The sequence below is a fragment of the Schistocerca cancellata genome, chromosome 8, assembly GCF_023864275.1.
Source record: "Schistocerca cancellata isolate TAMUIC-IGC-003103 chromosome 8, iqSchCanc2.1, whole genome shotgun sequence".
NCBI classification, from domain to species: domain Eukaryota; kingdom Metazoa; phylum Arthropoda; class Insecta; order Orthoptera; family Acrididae; genus Schistocerca; species Schistocerca cancellata.
The window spans coordinates 490,461,652-490,483,141 of NC_064633.1; the positions used below are offsets into that span (position 1 = coordinate 490,461,652).

General features: G+C 38.7%; 1 protein-coding gene across 1 annotated transcript in view; it reads left to right on the forward strand.

Annotated features, from left to right (window-relative positions):
- The window catches only part of LOC126094443 (heat shock protein 75 kDa, mitochondrial), a 308,018-nt gene that overhangs the window by 249,901 nt on the left and 36,627 nt on the right, over positions 1–21,490 (forward strand). Inside the window, exons 6-10 of the mRNA XM_049908816.1 lie at positions 1,996–2,156; positions 3,957–4,066; positions 4,151–4,224; positions 17,961–18,123; positions 20,682–20,795. Coding sequence (XP_049764773.1) covers positions 1,996–2,156; positions 3,957–4,066; positions 4,151–4,224; positions 17,961–18,123; positions 20,682–20,795 — 622 coding nt within the window. The remainder of the gene's footprint in view (positions 1–1,995; positions 2,157–3,956; positions 4,067–4,150; positions 4,225–17,960; positions 18,124–20,681; positions 20,796–21,490) is intronic.

Genomic DNA, 21,490 nt, shown 5'->3' on the forward strand with positions numbered 1-21,490 from the left:
ATATAGCAGAGATGCTGAGTTGCAGATAGGCACAATAAAACGGCTCTCAAACAAAGTTTTCGCTCAAACAGGCTTTCATCAGAATTAGACAAAAAACACACACACACACACACACACACACACACACACACACACACACACACAAGTGCACACAAGCAAACACACAACTCACACACACATGACCACAGTCTCTGGCTGCCGAGGCCAGACTGCGAGCAGCAGCATGTGATGGGAGAAGCAAACTGGGTGGTGGGACTAAGGAGGAGGCTGGGAGGGGGAAGGATAGGAGAGTAGAGGTGGGGGACAGTGCTGCTTGTGGGAACATATAGGGGTGAGGTGGGATGAGGGTGGGACCTAAGTGCAGCCGGGAGGTTAGACAGAGGGTGGGAGGTAGTGGAAAAAGAGAGAAGTAAAAATACTGTGGTTGCGTTGGTGGAACAGAGGGCTGTGGAGTGCTGGAATGGGAACAGGGAAGTAGATAGATTGGTAAAGAACAATAACTAATGAAGGTTGAGGCCAGCAGGATTACCGGAATGTATAATATATTGTAAGGACAGTTCCCATCTGCGCAATTCAGAAAAGCTGGTGTTGGTGGGAAGGATCCAGATGACACAGGCTGGTAAGCAGTCATAGAAATACAGAATTTCGTGTTGGGCAGTGTACTCGGCAGCTGGGTGGTCCAGCTGTTTTTTGGCCACAGTTTGTCAGTGGCCAATTATGCAGACAAACAGGTTGTTGGTTGTCATGCCCATGTTGAATGCAGCACAATGGTTGCAGGTTAGCTTGTAGGTTGCATGACTGGTTTCACAGGTAGCCTTGCCTTTGATGGGTAGGTGATGCTTGTGACCAGACTGGAGTAGGTCGTGGTGGGAGGATGTATGGGGCAAGTCTTGCGTCAAAGTCTACTTCAGCGATATGAGCCATGAGGCAAGCGGTTGAGAGCGGTATTGTGTAGGGATGTACAAGGATATTGTATAGGTGTGGTGGGCAGTGGAATACCACTCTGGGAGGAGTGGGAAGGATAATGAGTAGGACATTCCTCATTTCAGGGCACAATGAGCGATAGTCAGAACCCTGGTGTAGAACGTAATTCAGTTGCTCCAGCCCTGTATTGTACAAAGTCACGATGGAATTCTCCTCTGTGGCCAAACAGTAGGGCTGTGGGAGGTGATGGGTGACTAGAAAGATAAATCGGAGGAAATTTGTTTTCGTACAAGGTTGGGAGGGTAATTATCGTCCGCAAAGGCCTCAGTGAGACCCTCTGTATATTTCGAGAGGGACTGCTCGTCACTGCAGATGCGACGGCCTCAGGTGTCTAGGCTGTATGGGAGAGACTTCTTTGTATGGAATGGGTGGCAGCTGTCGAAGTGAAGGTATTGCTGGTGATTGGTAGGTTTGATACAGAGAGAGGTACTGATAATAGCCATGATGAAATGAATGAAGTATGTAAAAACAAGATGAAATCTGAGGTAGTAGGCTGATAGTGAAAGGCAAAAACCAACTGAAATAGACGTGTAAACACTACGAGATCAAAGAAAAAAAAAGTTACATTCACATAAAGGAAGCATCTGTGGCAATTGGAGAAGTTACTTAAAAGGTTATACCTTCTAAACCATAGTGATGAGTTGTTTGCTCGTATAAATGTCACCAGTTTGGTGGCTTATGAGATTTTTCTTGTGATTTTGCAAAACTTCCAAAGTTCAGAATAAGTTGACAATATTGAATTCAACAAGATCTTTCCATTCTGCCCACCATTTTTTCCACTATTTTTCTCTTCATATACAGAAATGTTTAAAATAATGGGTGGATAGGTGGTAATGTTTAAGTTAATACATATATTGTATTACTTGACAAAAAATTCATTGTTACATCTGCTGTGCAAAAGAATATTTGTTTCTGACTGTTGTCATGTTAAAGGTGTTATGGTTTGAATAGAAACTATTTGTAATGTGTGACTTGATGTGTGTTTTTCAACTCCGTTTTCTTGTTTTAAAGGCATTTCTGGAACAAGTGAAAGAGAAAGGCAGTGAAGCCTCCAACATCATAGGGCAGTTTGGTGTGGGTTTCTATTCCTGCTTCATGGTAGCAGAGAAGGTGGAAGTCTACACACGCTCCTGTGAACCTGGCTCTCCTGGTTTGCGGTGGACGTCTGATGGGTATGTTTCAGTGTGCATCACTTCACAGTATGCTAAACAATAGTTATTACAAAGAACAAAATTATGTGACACTGTATCACTTTCATCTGTGTGTCCTGTGCCCTGTGTGTGTGAGAGAGGAAGGGGGTGGGGGCAAAAGAAATGGTTTAGAAAGCATTATTTGTTGCAGTTAGGGGGACAGCTTGTGAGTGCAATAATTTGAAGCCCTATGCTGAACCTAATTTTTTTGAATACTTGGACAGAATGCCTGATTTTAACGGAATATGTGTAATAAAGTAAAATAGAAGTTGTTTACCAAGTTTCTTTATAATATAAAAATTGTTCCTCATCAAAAAAGTAAGTTAGTATAGCATTTTCTGTGTGGTGTGTAAACTGCTGAAATGGAAAGTAGTAACTACCTCAGGAAAATTGTTGTGTGTGTGTGTGTGTGTGTGTGTGTGTGTGTGTGTGTGGGGGGGGGGGGGGGGGGAGGGGGGGGGAGGGAGAGAGAGAGAGAGAGAGAGAGAGAGAGAGAGAGAGAGGAGGGGGGTGTGGGGCGCAAAGTAACAAAAAAGAGTGGTAAAAAAAAATACATTTAAAGATACTGCTGTAACTTGCTATTTCTGTGAATAAGTGATAAGATTCTCAAAAGAATACAACAACATTTTCAAGTTTTTATTGTCTCAGCTGGAATGAGAGACTATTTAATTTGTGAAAGAATAAGCAACCATAAGGATAAATGGTGATTAGAGGGCCATGAAAACAGCAACTAAGACCAGGAAGTTTCCAATTCCATGAATTAATGGCTTTGATTTGCCGTGCTTTCTGTTAAATGAAGTGTGTATATTTTCTGGAGAAGGTCATAGTCCAGTGACATCATCGTACTCATTGATCATAGCATGCTTTTTTCTCTCTGTGTACAAGAGCTTTTTGGACAATAGCTTCCATTTTCAAGTAGCCTGGGAAACATTGAGGAAAAGAGACATATGCTGTACATGTACACCCAATAGGTCAGTGTGCTTAGAGCTGCCACAGTGTGAAAGCCCCACTGCATTAGATGCCTACAGTAGCTATTCAAAGTAAGCTGAAAAGTTCTTGATACTGATATTTCTTAACTTTTGCTTCAATGACGTACACCTTTTCATGCACATCAAACAGTGGCTGGGCTCCCAACGTATAGACTCCAATGAAGAGCTTCAAGATACTGTCACAGATGGGCTCCAATTGTATTATGCAGACTTTTATGGAGAGGGAATTTGTTAACTTGTTAAGAGAGATTTTCAGTGCTTAAACCTGAGAGGTGATTATGTAATGAAGGAATGAAAAAGGTGTAGTTTTAAGATTTTTGTAATAAATTTGGTTTAACTATTCAAATTATTCACAGCCTAACAAAGATTACTTTATGAAAGGCCCTCATACATTTTAAATTCGTCTCCTCCCTTCTCAGTACTACCTCTTTACAGCTAGTGCAAACCCTCTTAGTAAATTAATTGTCTGTCCTAGTCAGTTACCTTATACCATTGATTTTTAACTAGTTGTTTGGTTGGTACTGTGTAGTTATTGCTTGCTTCTCAAATGTGAAGACTACAATTAAGATAAAGATGAGTGTCTCTCTGTAATAGACTAAGCATTGGGGGGGGGGGGGGGGGGCAGAAAAATTTGACCACATAGTTCTTTATCTGATGCAGACAGTTGTTTACCTACATTCACACTTTTCAAACTATGCCATGAGTACAGAATGAGACTACATTCTTAGTAGACAGTTTGTCTATGTGCTGGGTGTATTTTATTTCAGTCATCATACGCATTTCTATTTTGCAGATCAGGAACTTATGACATCCAAGAAGCAGAGGGTGTGCAGCAAGGAACTAAGATAATTATCCATTTAAAAACCGAATGTCGTGAGTTCAGTGATGAAGACACAGTTAACAGTAAGTTGATATAATATTGTGTCTGCAGAGTAAGGACTCACACACTGTTCACATATTTAAATGTTTTATTTGTATAAATTTCAGATATAATTAAAAAATACAGCAATTTTGTTGGAAGCCCAATTTATGTTAATGGAAAGAAAGCTAATACAATTCAGGTAAGTTGTTTTTTGACTGTTCCTAAACGATTTAGTTGCATGTTACTTAATATATGTTGCTCTGAATGTGTACCTGGTATCGTGATTGAATTGTTTTATGTTTGAAATTCTGAAGGCAAAAGAAGAAGAAGAAGAAGAAGAAGAAGAAGCAGTTACAAACACACTCTCTCTCTCTCTCTCTCTCTCTCTCTCTCTCTCTCTCTCTCCTCCTCCTCCCTCCTCCTCCTCCCCCCCCCCCCCCCCCCCCTCTCCTCCCTCCGTATCTTGTTCTGTTGTGGTTTGAAAATACAGGCATGATATGTAAAATCAAGAACCAAATCTTAAGTTTGTGGATAAAGGATTGAAGTCCAAGTCCTTCAACACATTTCTTGTGCTTCAGTGCAGCAAGAGACTTTGTCAGTACATCAGCCATCATATCTTCTGTTCGCTGGTATCCCAGTCTCAGTGGGTACTCTTGTAGAGCTTAGTGTATGAAGTGATATTTTATATGAATGGGCTTTGTCTTTGAGTGAAAAACTGGGTTATATGGTACTTTCCTCCTGACTGGCTGTCACTGAACAAGGTGATACTTTGAGTGCCCTAAACCCAGCTCCTTCATGACTGTTGGCAGGTGAACTGATTCCTTTGCTGCTTCACACTAACTTTGGTCTGCTACATTTTCATTTTGTCATTGTGTTGATGCAGTTGTGTGTAGGTCGAATAACTCCGTCAAAGGCATAGATTAATTCATTGTCTGATGATGGCTCTGACTCAAGAGGGGCAAACAGCATTAAGAGTAAATGATACATTGGTGACATATGTGTATAGTGTTGCAGAACTTTTGAACGAACATTTTATAACTGTTACTGAAAATATGGGGTTGTCAGGTTCTGTATATGCTGCCATGGGATAGCTCCTACCAGACATTTCAAGTAACTTGCATAATATGAATTTGACCCTCACTACCCCAGCTGAAGTAATGTCCATCATAAAATCTTTAAAATCAAAAACATCTAGTGGGTATGATGAAATATCAACAAAGTTTGTTAAAGAATGTGATTTTAAGTAACATATTATGCTATCTGTGTAACGAGTTGTTTGTCAGTGGAATATTTCCTGAGTGGTTGAAATATGCTGAAGTTAAGCCACTGTTTGAGAAGAGAGGTACAGAAATAGCATTAAATTTCTGTCCAATTTCACTTTAGCCAGCATTCTCAAAAATTTTAGAAAAGGTAATGTACCAGTTTATCACAAATGACATACTGTCAAAGTCACAGTTTGCATTTGTAAAGGGTTCTGATATTGAGAAGGCCATCTACATGTATACAGTCAAAATGTACTTAATTCATTAGGCAAAAAATTGCAAGCAACTGGTATATTTTGTGATCTGTTAAAGCCATTCGACTGCATAAATCACAATATCCTTTTAAGTAAATCAGAATATTATGGTGTAACAGGAAATGCTGCAAAATGGTTCAAATCTTATATCTGTGGCAGGAAACAAAGGGTGTTATTAGGACAAGACGTATTTCCAACTGGGAACTAATTACATATGGGGTTCCACAAGGTTCCATCATAGGCCCCTTACTTTTCCTTGTGTATATCAATGACCTTTCATCAGTAACATTACCAAACGTCAAGTTTGTTTTGTTTGCTGATAATACAAACATTGCAATAAATAGCAAATCAAGTGTATTCTTAGAGAGATTGACTAATGAAATTTTTGTAGACATTAATCACTGGTTCCTAGCCAATTCTTTGTCACTAAATTTTGAAAAAGCACACTACATGCAGTTCAGAACTTGTATGGGGTGTCCCACGAGTATATGCCCAACATATAATGACAAGCAGATGGAAGAAGGGGACAGTGTTAAATTCTTGAGATTACAGCTTGATGATAAATTCAATTGGGAGGAGCACACCACAGAACTGCTGAAGTGTCTAAAGAAATCTCTATTTGCAATGCGAATTCTGTCAGACATAGGAGATATAAAAATGAAAAAGCTGCCATACTATGCTTACTTTCACTCCATAAAGTCATATGGGATTATTTTTTGGGGTAATTCACCAAGCCAAACTAAAGTTTTCTGGGCACAAAAAACATGCAATAAGAGTTATATGTGGTGTGAACTCAAGAACATCCTGCAGAGGCCTTTTTAGGGAACTAGGGATACTAACTACTGCTTCCCAGTATATTTATCCCTTAGTTAAATTTGTCATTAAAAATATATCTCTTTTCAAACCAACAGCTCAGTTCATGGAATCAGTATTAGAAATAAGAATAATCTTCACAAGGATTTAAAGTCACTTACTCTTGTAGAAAAAGGTGTGCACTATTCAGGAACACACATTTTCAATAACTTTCTAGCAGCCATAAAAAGCTTAACAACCAATGAAATTCAGTTTAAGAGAAGCCTAAAGGATTTATTGTTGGCCAACTCCTACTCCATTGATGAATTTCTCAGTGGAACCAACTGTGTGTGTGTGTGTTTGTATTATATGTTTATTATCTTATAAATGAATTTTTTAAATTTTAAATTCAGTGCATTAATGCGATGTTAGTAAATGAGTGTTATAAAATGATCCTTTCATATAGTGTTCATTAAAAAACAAGTTTACGATCATTCCACGTGTGACCTGTGGAAGGTACATTAGTTGTTTAAGTTGTAAATATTTGTCATGTATTATTGTTTTTCTGACATATTCTACATCCTGGAGGACCTCCTCACTACGCATCAATTGGAATGAAAGTAAATCTAATCTAATCTAAAACTCACTGTTTGTATCAACATTGAAATCTCCTCCTATAGAATCATAGAATTCATGTTGATGCCTCCTTATTGGTGGTGGTCTGATTCATCTTCATAGAAGTTCACATAAGTTTGTTTGGGTTCAAAACTGTTGTGATCAAGGGACTGCACATCTCTTGACATGTGAATCGTGTGATTTCTCATTACCCATACATGATAGGTTTTCTGTCAGTCCGAATAGTCTACAAAAATACGTTATTTGCCTTTAGAATTAAAATTTTCATTCTTTCATAGGTTATCCAAGAAGACAATCTTTAGAGCAAATGTACGAATACGAGATAGGTCAGGTTTTCTCATATAGAATTCACACAGATAGTCCTTTAGTTAACCAACAATTCTGAATGTAGTTAGCTGTATTGATAGCTTTGACCCAAAATAATGGTGGTTCTACATCTACATCTACATCTACATTCATACTCCGCAAGCCACCTGACGGTGTGTGGCGGAGGGTACCTTCAGTACCTCTATCGGTTCTCCCTTCTATTCCAGTCTCGTATTGTTCGTGGAAAGAAGGATTGTCGGTATGCCTCTATGTGGGCTCTAATCTCTCTGATTTTATCCTCATGGTCTCTTCGCGAGATATACGTAGGAGGGAGCAATATACTGCTTGACTCTTCGGTGAAGGTATGTTCTCGAAACTTTGACAAAAGCCCGTACCGAGCTACTGAGCGTCTCTCCTGCAGAGTCTTCCACTGGAGTTTATCTATCATCTCCGTAACGCTTTCGCGATTACTAAATGATCCTGTAACGAAGCGCGCTGCTCTCCGTTGGATCTTCTCTATGTCTTGTATCAACCCTATCTGGTACGGATCCCACACCACTGAGCAGTATTCAAGCAGTGGGCGAACAAGTGTACTGTAACCTACTTCCTTCATTTTCGGATTGAATTTCCTTAGATTCTTCCAATGAATCCCAGTCTGGCATCTGCTTTACCGACGATTAATTTTATATGGTCTTTCCATTTTAAATCACTCCTTATGCCCACTCCCAGATAATTTATGGAATTAACTGCTTCCAGTTGCTGACCTGCTATTTTGTAGCTAAATGATAAAGGATCTATCTTTCTGTGTATTCGCAGCACATTACACTTGTCTACATTGAGATTCAGTTGCCATTCCCTGCACCATGCGTCAATTCGCTGCAGATCCTCCTGCATTTCAGTACAATTTTCCATTGTTACAACCTCTCGATACACCACAGCATCATCTGCAAAAAGCCTCAGTGAACTTCCGATGTCATCCACCAGGTCATTTATGTATATTGTGAATAGCAACGGTCCTATGACACTCCCCTGCGGCACACCTGAAATTACTCTTACTTCGGAAGACTTCTCTCCATTGAGAATAACATGCTGCTTCCTGTTATCTAGGAACTCCTCAATCCAATCACACAATTGGTCTGATAGTCCATATGCTCTTACTTTGTTCTGACTCAAGCAGCCTGCAACAAACCACTTCAGCCAATGACTGGCTCTTGTGTTTGGAGACACCATTCTGCAGCAGTGTGTATAGAACTGCTAGCCATCACTTTATTCTTACCACTCTGAGGATGAAGTCCATTCTTTCATTGCACTACTCCTTACTGTTTTCTGTCTGGAAGGTTTTAATTTCATGACCAATCTGCTGTTCAGCTAGGTTTCTGAACTCAGCAAACTTGTTTACAACTTCTCATTTATATTGAAGAAAATAGGTGTGACGACATCTACTGTGGTCATTGAAAAAGATAAGAAAAAATTGTGCATGACCTAGAGATAAACCCACAGATGTCAGTGTGAGTTAACTCTAGAGGTTTGAGTCCCCCTTTTATTTGGTGAAGAGAGTGGACTTCATTTTACATTCAATACACATGGTGCATCAGGTGTATCTCGTGTAGCTGTACTGGTTTTCTCAAATGATACTGTGTGGTTATTGTCCACAACTTTGCTACTGAAATGAGACTGGTTCTGAATTTCAGGGCATACAATATGTTTTTCAGTGTAAAGGAGTTGGCATCACTAGCTTCAGTTGCAATGTATACGTCATCTTTAGTTGTTACTTGTGAACATTTTGGACTGCATGCATTAATTTATCATGCTTTTCTGTCACACGCGTGAACACTTTTGGACTGTCACTCTTATATAATGTGCGATTACTGATCCCTAGATTGGAATTTGTGAAGTGTGAGGCATTTGAGCAGTGCTGATCTGCAAGCAGGTTCTTTGGATGCATAGATTTAGTCTAATTTAAGCCATACCTGATGATGTGTTCTAAGGCAGTTGTTTACATGCTTCAGAAGTGGTGAATAAAATCAAGTCTGCTTTTGCTTTTCTCTCTGTCATTAGTCATACTTTGTATGTAGCTACTGTAGCACTGAGCTTTTCACCATCACCAGTCACCACATACATATTCCTAAGTGTCATTATTGAGGAATAGTGCTTCTACTGGGTTCTCCTTGTGTTGTAATTATTGCATGACAGAGCTTACAGACAAACTCCATGTGCAGCAGTCATATACACCACATACATCATCTGAGTGAACTTGTTTGTTTATGTCCTTTCGAGCTTATGACTTTAAGCTTGCATAACCTGGGTCCATAACCTGTTGTGTTGTGGTTTTAATTTCAGACCCAACATGTAATTACTGAAAACCTTTATTCATATTTTACTGTATGGTGGATAACATAGAACTTAAAACAACAGGCTTCAAGATATGCATTTAGTGACATCTATGGACACCAATGATATTACATTGCAGTAAAATTTAAATCTTGACATATTTAACTCATGGTTTCCTTATATGTGGTATGCTATACAGTTTAAAACTGGAAAATTTTGTCGCTACTATTGATATTGTTGTTTTGAAGTAGAGTAACCCATAAACTTATTCAAAAACATCTAAATCGACATTTAGTCAGCATATTGCACATTTCAATGTCTGGCAGAGGGTACCTAACATAGTGTTGTCACTTCCCCCCTTCCTGTTCCAGTTGTGAATAATGTGTGGAAGGAATGACCATTGAGAAGCTTCCATATGAAATTTTTCTTGGTGACGAATGACAAGCTGTTTAGTTGCATGATATTCCTTTTGCTCATCCTGTTCTTCCCATTCCTTCCCCTAACTAGGTAACAGTGTTGAACTGTGTAGAACATATTCAAAAAGTCTAGGACCATAGCACCAACATGAGCACCAGTATGTACTTACTTTGAGACCTTTTGGATGAACAGAATAAGTTAGGTTTCATGAGGTTGTTGTTTGCCGAATACATATTAGTTCAACAAAAGAGGTTTTTAGTCTGCAGAATGATTATAATACACAAGCATAAAATATATTCCAAAAGCTTACAACAGTTTGACATCAGCAGTGTAGACCTATAGCAGTATGCATCTATTCAATAGCCCTTCTTAAAAATGGGTATGACCTGTGACCAATCGTTTAAAGTCTTTGCTCCTCTAGCAAGCTATAACAGACTGCTGCTAAACCTGGACAAAGTTCTTTTGTATAATTGATGTGGAATTGTAAAGATGCAACAACTAGCTTTTTAATCATTTTACATTTGGTTCATTTTCTATCCTGTGCTCACTTATCTTGATATCTGTTATTTTGCAACAGTTGAAGGGAGGAACAACTAGCTTTTTAATCATTTTACATTTGGTTCATTTTCTATCCTGTGGTCACTTATCTTGATATCTGTTATTTTGCAACAGTTGAAGGGAGGAACCGTAGTATGACTGCGCTAAGTGAAACAGTTTCAGTGAACAGAATTTAGCATTTTGGGCTCTTCTCTTTCATCTTCCATTTCAGTACCAGCATAGTCATTGAGTAACTGGATGAATTTCTTTCACCTGTTTACTGACTTAAGACCAAAACAGCTTATAATTTTTTGTCAAACCATTTTATAGAATTCTACATTCATATTTGTCAAACATTCGATGCATATCTTTCCTTACACTCCCTTTGCCTTGCCTGAGTTTTTAAGTATCAGCAAGGCTTTGGCCGATTTTAAATATGAAGTGACATTCCCCTTGCTTCCACAGCAATTTTGTAACAAGGCTGTTTCAAATCTTTCCCATCTCTCACAACTTTTCTTAGAATATATCTATGTAATGCATATTTGTACAATACTTCTTGTAATTTATACTCGGTGTTTTCAGTCTTCGAGGTACCCTCTTACAGTACTATAATACTATCAAGAAATTTGTCCACAATCTTTTCCAAGTTACTTCTGAAACTTCTTACTAGTAAGGGTCTGAAGCTGGGCATATATGAAATGTTCCAACTGCCATGTTTTGACTCACCTGTAACACTTATATTCATCCTAATTAGTAAATGTTCATAATGAGTATTAATCTCACTAGATATTATTGTATTATTTATGGCTATAGCCATGCCTCCACCATTTGGTGTCCAGCCTATCATTGTGATATACATTCTGATCAGGATGTAATATTATATTCACTTCTGGTTTCAGCCACCAATATGCACCTAATACCACTGGTTACATACTCCTAGTATTACCGCGTGGTTGTAATTAAAGTTTAGCTAGTCATGGAGGTCCAGCGTGGGCTGCAATTGTTGTATGAGGGCAAAACTTGGTAGATGTGCTAATGCATTAATGCAGAACAGATTTACACTAGGAAAAAATTAAGTCCAATTTTGGTCACCGGCTGAAAATCTGGCACTGTACGCTGTTTGTATGATGATGTGGCATCCACATTTGTCATTTTACAAGCCACAATGTGAATGAACAGCATAGCTATCTAGAAGAGAGGCCGTGCACTGTTAGTGAAACATATTTTATGTGAACAGCAGCAATTACAGCGGTGCATTCAGAAAATATCACTGACTGAAAGGTCTGAAGATAGGCCTGCTGTCATTGAATGGTTTAACGAAGATGATGATGAAATTTGAAAACATGGGTGAGCTTGGTGTTTCTCCTGGAATGTATCCTATCCCAGGAGAGGTTGTTGATGCTGTAACTGATTATTCAGTTTGTGCTCTGTATAGTGCTTGTGCTCTAGTAGTATCATGAGAACTGTCCATTCCGTGGTCAACAATATGGAAAGTTTTGAAGTCTGTTTCGCACTGGCACCCTCACAAGATCCATACTATGCAACAACTGAAACTTATGATCCATAGCAATATTCTGAATTTGCTCTTCAGTTTCTGGAATGAACTGAAGTTGATGACATTTGGCTGAGCAATATTCTATGGAGTGACAAGGCACAATTGACACTAGAGGGAGCAGTGAATATGCAGAACTACTGAATTTGAGGTACTGATAAACCATATGTCGTGTGCGAGGTGCCATTACTCTCACCATATGTGACTGTGTGGTGTGGATTCACAAGTGCCTTTATTCTTGGTCCATTCTTCTTTGAAGAGAATATACCCAGAAGGCCTGTCAGGTGTACCACAACATCTGCACAGTATTGGGACCAACTTGCACAGCATGTAATTCCTGCTTTGGAAGAACACAGCTGTGTGGAAATAAATATTTTCACACAATGTAGGGCAAGACCTCATGTCACTCTCACAGTGAAAGATTGCCTTAATCCAACATTTCATGAATGTGTTATCTTCAGAGGTTTTCCTGATGCATGGCTTGCAAGATCACCTGGTCTGAATCCCTGTGACTGCTGGCTCTGGGGATATTTATTTTTATTTATTTATTTGCTACAAGAAACAAAAAATTCTAATTGGTAACACACTGTCACATCCTTGATTGTATTAGTAATAATACTGCCCACAAACTGTTATATAGATAGTGGGTCCTGGGGATATAATAAAAGAATGCATTTGCCAAGGGCATGTTTGGTCCTCCCTGATCTGAAGGCCATTATACAGGAACATGTTGCTCAAATTCCACGGGAACTCATGCAAACAACAGATGATCCTGTTGTTTTACAGATGTGGTATCTCATCAACATCTCTGGTGCCCATACTGAATAAGTTGCATAAGCAGCTGTTAATAATAAAAACAGCTGTATACCTTCCTCACTTGTTTGACCGTTTCTGCCTGTGTCCCATTCTCATTTCATTATATATGGAAACATTTCTATGTGTCTCTCTTGCATTCATTGTACCAGATATGCACATGGTTGAAAAAATTCAAACTAATTTCTTTATAGTCTAAATCAGTTCCACATTAACACATTAGCATAACTACAAAGTTTCGCTGCCACACAGTGATTATAGCTCGTGCTGGACCTCCGTGAGTAGTGGCGCTCACACACATTCTACTATTTTAATAGTCACTTCCTGCGTTAGTTCACTGCCAATAGTGTAGGTTGAGAAATCTGCATCTAAGAATGTGTGTGTGTGTGTGTGTGTGTGCGTGCGTGCGTGCGTGCGTGCGTGCTTTTTGCTGTGCCTACCTGCAACTCAGAATCTCTGCTGTATGGCGAGTAGCAACTATCCTTTTCATAATAAAGGGTATATCAAAAAGAGTCATCCAATTACAAAAAATTATAACTATTATGTTATTTGAGATACATGCATAAAAAAATGTACTGTTGGAAGGAGCAAACTCTCAAGTTTTACATGGTTCCCGCAAGGTAGCAGCAGCGAGCGCCCACTTCAGTGGTAGTAAAAATGATATTGGGACAACAGAAAGCGTTTTGTGCAGTGCGGGTCTGTAATAACGGTTCAGTGTCACTTTCATACTAGGATACTAGGTATGGTGTGGATCTTCCTAAGGCACAGAGCATTAGACGATGGCATGAACAATTCTGAGAAACAGGTTGTTTGTGCAGCTCAACAATTCAACATATCCGCCCCCCACCCCCCGCGCACGCGCGATTGCCATGTGGCATGTGTAGTGTCGACATTTACACATGAAAGCATACAAAATTCAGCTCCTGCAAGCTCTTTGTGAAGGTGATGAATAGCAATGTGAAGAGTTCTGTAGTTTTGTTCTTCGCAAGATGGAGGAGGACAGTTTTCTTCCATGCTTAGGGTTTAGTAACAAGGCAACATTCCATTTAAACAGAAAGATGAAACATCATAACATGAGAATATAGAGTACAGAACAACCACATGAAGTTGTGCAACAGGAGAGAGACTCTCCAAAATTTAATGTGTTTTGTGCAGTTGCACGGGAAGAGGCGTATGGACCATTTTTCTTTGCTGAGAACACTGTTACAGGAAGCACATATCTCAACGTGCTTGAGAACTTTCTTTTCCTACAGTTGGAGACTGATTCGAACAACTTCATTAACCAAGAGGATGGGGCACTGCCACTCTGGCATGTGGAAGTACGGGAATTTTTTAATCAAAGGACTACTGAACGATGGATTGGTTGCACTGGACTGAATGATTCTGCCTTAGATTACTGGCCTCCAAGGTCATTGGACTTAAACTGTATGTGGTTATGTTTGTGGGGATTTATGAAATACTCCTTTTATATGCCTCCATTACCAACAACAATGAATGAACTGAGACATTGTATAACAACAGCTATGGAAGCTGTAACTCAAGACAGGCTCACTGCCGTGTGGGAACAATTTGAATACCACATTGACATATGCCGTGCATCTCAAGGGGGGGCATATTGAACACCACTGAAAAGGTCAGAATAAAAACTTTTTGAGTTTTCCGTTCACCAAAAAACAAAATTTGTTGTTTATATTTATTATTTTCAGAAATATAGACATGCCAAATTAGGGGATTCTTTTTGATACACCCTATGTTATTACATTTCATCCTGGATTTTCCATTGTTTGTCTATCCAAGAATTGTATGAGCCTCTGATTGTTGGTTTCAGACAAATATGACTGCCTCCAGTCTGGGAAAATGCACATACTGTAGTATATGAACACTCGTGTTCTAAATAGTCTTATGATTAGCTTGTTTGCTACTAGGAACAGTGTGTAATGGCAGTATGCAGTTATTGGAATTATGTTACATGGTTTGAGTCTGAATGATTAATAAACATTATTGACTGTATGAAACTCAATGGGAAATAAAGTAAAACATTAAATTATCATACGATTTTTTAAGAACACACAAATCTGTAAATATACAGTTACAAATACTAATGAAGCGCAGTACCTCATACTATGATAATGATACAAGAATGGTTGTTTTACTGAAATTTTGGTATGGTAGCAAATCAACAACAATATAAAAAAGTTAAGAGTATCTTACATTTGAGACCTTAAACATTCTACTTTGTGAGTAGAAAAAAGCATTAATTGATGATCCAGAAATATGTTTTACTTCTCAAAACTTTTCTCTCTGCTTGGTTAAAGCAGTTTCTTTAATCATCACTATTTATTTGTTATCCATCACTTCCATCAATCTTTGTTTCTTGTATGAAAGGTAAATGTCATTCAACTTTAATCTGTCGTTATTTCTCCCTCTGTCACTATCATCTCTGGACAGACCATTGCATAGTACTTACCAATGTACCAACTCTCACCTACTGTCTGTATTGACTCCTCTTCCTACCATTGCCTACACTACAGTTGGCTCTCATCCTGTGATCTGAATGATCTGCCCCCTTTCTTTTTAAGTATCACCAACATATCCCTCGCTCCTCCCAAAGGGGAAGCTATTAGTTCTGAAAGCTGGGTAATGTATTCATTTACATTTGGATGTGTCTTTTGGTAGTACAATGGATTTTGCCTTTCGAAGGTAAATTTGTGTCCAGCAATTGGGCGTCATAAAAGCTTTCCCTCTTCTCACTTCTCAGTCTGTTTCCTTTGTTTCTAACAGTTATTATGTACAAAAATTCCTTTGTATTAATTCTTATTCCTTGGAGCAAGAAACAAAATTGCAAAGAAACAAGTATGTTGGAAGTTAAATATCAGACTACTATCTTATATTTTAAGAAGGCAAATTGAAAAATCACAGACTGTTTTTAAACAATAAATGAAGTGATAAAACCAACAGTAAAATGGGATAGAAAAGTAGTTTTGACATCAGTGGTTGAAGCAACATGAACCTTGACACAAAAGTGATACAATGTTTTCCTGTGTCCTGTGAACCACTTCACCAAGGCTGTTATGGTGATACCCAAAATTTAATGTGCAGTCACAGCTCTTCTTTGGATGACACAGCTTTTTCCTTATTGACTAGTCCCAGGTGAGGCCTCGGTGGTAAAACACTGGACTTGAATGTGGGAGGGGGTAGTTCAATTGTCCTCCAACTGTCCAGATTTAGTTTATCTGTGATTTCTGTAAATGTCTTAAGGCAAGTGCTAGAATGGTTCATTTGAGAGGGTAAAGCAAATTTCCTTTCCCATTCTATACAAATATTTAAATGGATTAAACATAAACGGTGACAGACATACACTGAAGCACCCAAGAAACTGGTATAGGCATGCATATTCAAATGCAGAGATTATATAAACTGGCAGAAAACGGTGCTGCAATCAGCAAAGCCTATATAAAACAACGAGTGTCTGGCACAGTTGTTAGATTCATTACTGCTCTACAATGGCCAGTTATCAAGATTTATTTGAGTTTGAATGTGGTGTTATAGTCAGTCCACGAGCAATGGGATACAGCATCTCCGAGGTATGATGAAGTGGGGATTTTCCTGTACAACAATTTCATGAGTGTATTGTGAATATCAGGAACCCGGTAAAATATCAAATCTCACACATTGCTGCAGCGGAAAAAAGATCCTGTAGGAACGGGACCAATGATGACAGAAGAGCAACCCTTTCACAAATTGCTGCAGATTTCTATGCTGGGCCAGTAACAAGTGTCAGTGTGTGAACCATTCATTGAAACATCATCGATAGGGGGTCGTGGAGCCAAAGGCCCACTTGTTTAACCTTGATGACTGCACAACACAAAGCTTTATGCCTCGCCTGGGCCCATCAATACTGAAATTGGACTATTGATGACTGGAAGCATGTTGGCTGGTCAGACGAGTCTTGTTTCAAATTGTATTGAGTGGATGAATGTATACGGGTATGGCGGCAACCTCATAAATCCATGGACCCTGCATGTCAGCAGTGGACTGTTCAAGCTGGTGGAGATTCTGTAATTGTGTGGGGTATGTGCAATTGTAGTGATATGGGACCCCTGATACGTCTAGATACAACTCTGACAGGTGACATGTATATAAGCATCCTATCTGATCAACTGCATCCATTCATGTCCATTGTGCATTCCGACAGACTTGAGCAATTCCAGCAGGACAGTGTGACACCCCACACGGGCAGAATTGCTACAGAGTGGCCAAAGGAACACTCTTCTGGTTTAAACACTTCCACTGACCACCAAAGTCCCCACACATGAACATTATTGAGCATATGTGGGATGCCTTGCGGATGTGTTGTTCAGCAGAGATCTCCACCCCCTCATACTGTTATGGATTTATGGACTGCCCTGCAGGATCCAGGACTACTTCAGACATTAGTTGAGTCCATGCCACATCTTGTTGCGGCACTTCTGCATGCTTGCGAGGGCTCTACATGATATTAGGCAGGTGTACCATTTTCTTTGGCTCTTCAGTTTATTACATCTCTCCACCTCTCAGTCAACCTCCCGTCTGGCTTGGGTGTGATTGTGCCAGAAAATAAACCATTCCCTGAACAAGTTAAATAATTTCTGTACTTTTTGTTGGTGTTGGACACTATGAGAGTGGCGACAGTATTTGTGAATATGGCACTTAAAACAGTGTGAAGAAAATACTCAGTATGTATATGACAATAGGATTTTTACAAAATAGTACACAAAGTATTGAAAAATAAAAAACTCTGTTCACTGTACGTGCAGTTTTAGAAGGAGAGTTTCACAATTTTATGGGAAATTTATATAAAGTGATGGTGGTCAGGGTTGTATAGAAAGAAAAATGTTACATTTTCAGTTTCTCCTTACATGTACTGCATGTATTTTTAAATTGTTTATGAGTGTTATCTATCTTGCTTTCAGTTTTGTGCAATATTACTTAAACTCACATCTACCTCTGATCAAACTTTTCTATCATTCCGCACATAATTACGTTACTATTTTAGGCATTGTGGTTGATGGACCCAAAAGAAATCACACCCCAGATGCATGATGAATTCTACCGATTTGTGGGAAATGCATATGATCGTCCAAGGTTCACACTCCATTACAAGACAGATGCTCCTCTGTCTGTCCGTGCATTGATTTACTTCCCAGAAGGAAAACCAGGTGGGTACACAGAAAACGGTACAAGTTGATATGTGGCACTAACCATTTATTTTTAGTAGTTTGATGGCACAGTATTTGAAGCTATGCATAATGCGCAAAATCCCATCATGGTGGAATGGAGTCTGCAATGTACTCACCTGTGGACCAAGTAGCTGCTATATCAGAACTGTAAATTGAGAGATACATCATCCCACTGCTAGCTTCTCTGTTCAGTATGTTCTTTCCTTGTAAGTGAAAAGCTATTGTGGGAGTTCAGTATTGATTGTCAGTTGTTTTTGCTTGTTGTACATCGAGTGAGCTTAACCCAATGCTTGAAAGCATAAGGGAATTGAAGAAGGAGAAAAAGAAAAAGGAGAATAATTACATCTTTGTACAAAAATATGATTTTTATGATCTGGTCCTTACATAGATGTAGCCAGGCAGAAAGGAGAACAAAGTGGGAGTGGGATTGTGCATGCTGGATGAAGATCTGAAATTAGTGTTGCAACAGTAAAGAAGGATAAGAGACCGTTTTGTCGATGTGATTAGAAATTGACATATTAGCAGCAGACAGAAAATTAGATCTTACAACAAAGATGGGAACTTTACAGGTGAAAAATAAACTAGAGTGGGTTGAAATACTGAAGTGTTATACTTCTCTTGTGCGTGGTGAGTCAAATTTTTAAATAAATAATAATTTACAAATTAATATAAATTAATTATTGTACACAGTATCAAATGTCAATTATTGTTTTTATTGTTCCTACCTTTCAGCCTCATTTTACACTCGTTTCAGAGAAACTCTTCAGAATGCACCTGGAATAGCTGAGCATAATCATTATCATCTTGGTAGTGTGCATGTGCATTGCTAAACCTTTCTTTTTGTGTATTGTGAGAGGTTGTCTTTCCTCATAACATTGTTTATATTTATTATATGCTAAGAAACTAATATTTTTGTTAACCTTACAGAATAAGACCAATTTTCTAACATATTGGAATTTTAAATGTTAACATTTTAGGTTAGACTTTTCCGCAACTGTTATTGAAGTCAAATGAACAAAGAGTTTACTGTTACCAGTCATTGATTTATTTATACACATAGCATTTTTTGAAATTTAAACCTACATCATCTGGTGAATTTACAAATGTTAGTATGGCGTGCGTGTTGTATTACGATTTTGGGGTAACTTGGGGCACTGTCTCCTGTGGTCACAGGCTTCTTTCACTATCATAACACATCACATGTAAACTATTATAATTTTGTAAATATATTGGAATTTGTTGATTGCTCTCTTTTTCATTGATTATTGTTTCATAGACCATCAATATATTAAAGCGTGTGATGATGAATGCGCAATAAGTCTTTTATAATAACAAAGTTGCCGAACCAGTGAGGAAATACATGCTTATATTAGGAGATCCTTCACTTCCTGCCACTTCTGTCATTAGTTCCCCCTATCCATCCCTTCTTACACATTTGTCCTCATGTACACTGAAGTGTTGAGGTGTTTTTCTTGTTGTGGGTTGGTTTTATGTGATCAGTATATTGCCAGATGCCGAGTCTTTACTCATTGTCTGTAATGACAGTTACCTTCTTTTCTGAATTTCCTGAGCACTGTCTTGTTTACTATTGATGTTGTGGGCCTATTATGCAGTGCCTCGTATTTGACTATTGACTTCTTTTCCAATTGTAGAGGGGCAAGGGCTATAAGAGAGCTTCTACATTTAAACAATTCACTTCGAAATCACAAAACAGAGTTTCCGTAATTCTTCTGTATTAAAATAAGTTCTCATCTCACAACAGTTGATAATTAACAAAGCATTTCAGACAACATGTTCATGCTTGATGCTTCAGTGCTTGACCAAAACCATAAGTTCATACTTAACTTGACTAGCATAGCCTAGAGTCTGTGTAACAGCATTCGTTTTTCCTTCCTGCTTGACCATTGTCATTAGGCCCCTTTCTTCTGTGGAGTCCACAGAAGCCCCAAAGCATGACTGCAAAGTGCAAGTTACCCATCACCGGCCAATTCGAATTACTCAACCGTCGTCATTTTCTGCACTGTGCCTGCATTTTTCGTTCTCCTGTCTGCACATAAATTCCACAAACCCGGGCACAATAGATGCTCTTTACACAACTACTAATTAGTCACGTTTTTTCACGCAAACATTTTTCACCGGTCTAGTAAAAGGAAAGTGGGATGTGTTGGTATGCATTATAGCAACATATTCCACTACAGTATGATCAGACTTTGGTTGAATTAAAAAAAAACCTGTTTACAAACAGTTATTGTCTGATAGAAATAATTGTGACAATTACTCTGAATTAAAATAAAAAAATCCATCAACAATTCATTCACCTAGTTACATGTCCTGCTGACAGGCATAGTGAGAAAGACTACTAAGAATTGAAGTTACAGGACAAAAAAGTCATTTTTCTGAAGTAGAAAACACACACACACATTCACACAACCACAACTGAAACACACGCACCCCAGTGCCTGGAGACAGTGGCCATGTGTGTGTGTGTGTGTGTGTGTGTGGGTGTGGTTTCTAATTGTATACATTTATGATTCCAGGATTATTTGAAATGAGTCGTGATATGGATGTTGGAGTGGCACTATACTCACGTAAGGTGCTTATTAAAAGTAAGGCTGACAACATTCTCCCAAAATGGCTACGTTTTGTAAAAGGTAAGATTACTCTTTTGTTTGTTCTCTTCTTTATTCTCTTCTTTTTCATTTTCTGGTTAGGAACTTTAGAAGCAGACAGTTTTACTAATTAAAATTGAGGAAAAATGCAGTCTCACAGAATGCTGTTCCTGTGGCAGCAGTATAAACCACCTTCATGTGTGTGACATGCTGCCATTAATGTCTATAAGGTTCAAAATGGTTCAAATGGCTCTGAGCACTATGGGACTTAACATCTGTGGTCATCAGTCCCCTAGAACTTAGAACTACTTAAACCTAACTAACCTAAGGACATCACACAACACCCAGTCATCACGAGGCAAAGAAAATCCCTGACCCCGCTGGGAATCGAACCCGGGAACCCGGGTGTGGGAAGCGAGAACACTACCCCACGGCCACGAGCTGCGGACCTGTCTATAAGGAAGTACAAAAAATAATCCCATGTTAGAAGTGAAGACTGGGTTAAAATATTTTGTAAATAAATGGTAGCTTTCATCTTCTGTGTAGCACTGTTACTGAGATTCTTCCAAGCTGAATAAAATTATGAAGTTTTTCATTGTTGGTGGGATGTTACATTACGAAACCTTAATCACAGCTACAACCAAACTTTTGGTTGTATCTAGAAAGCGATCAAATCTCTGGTGGTTTTTTTTTTTTTACTGGACCTTTCATCAGAAGAAACAAAAATATAGTAAATG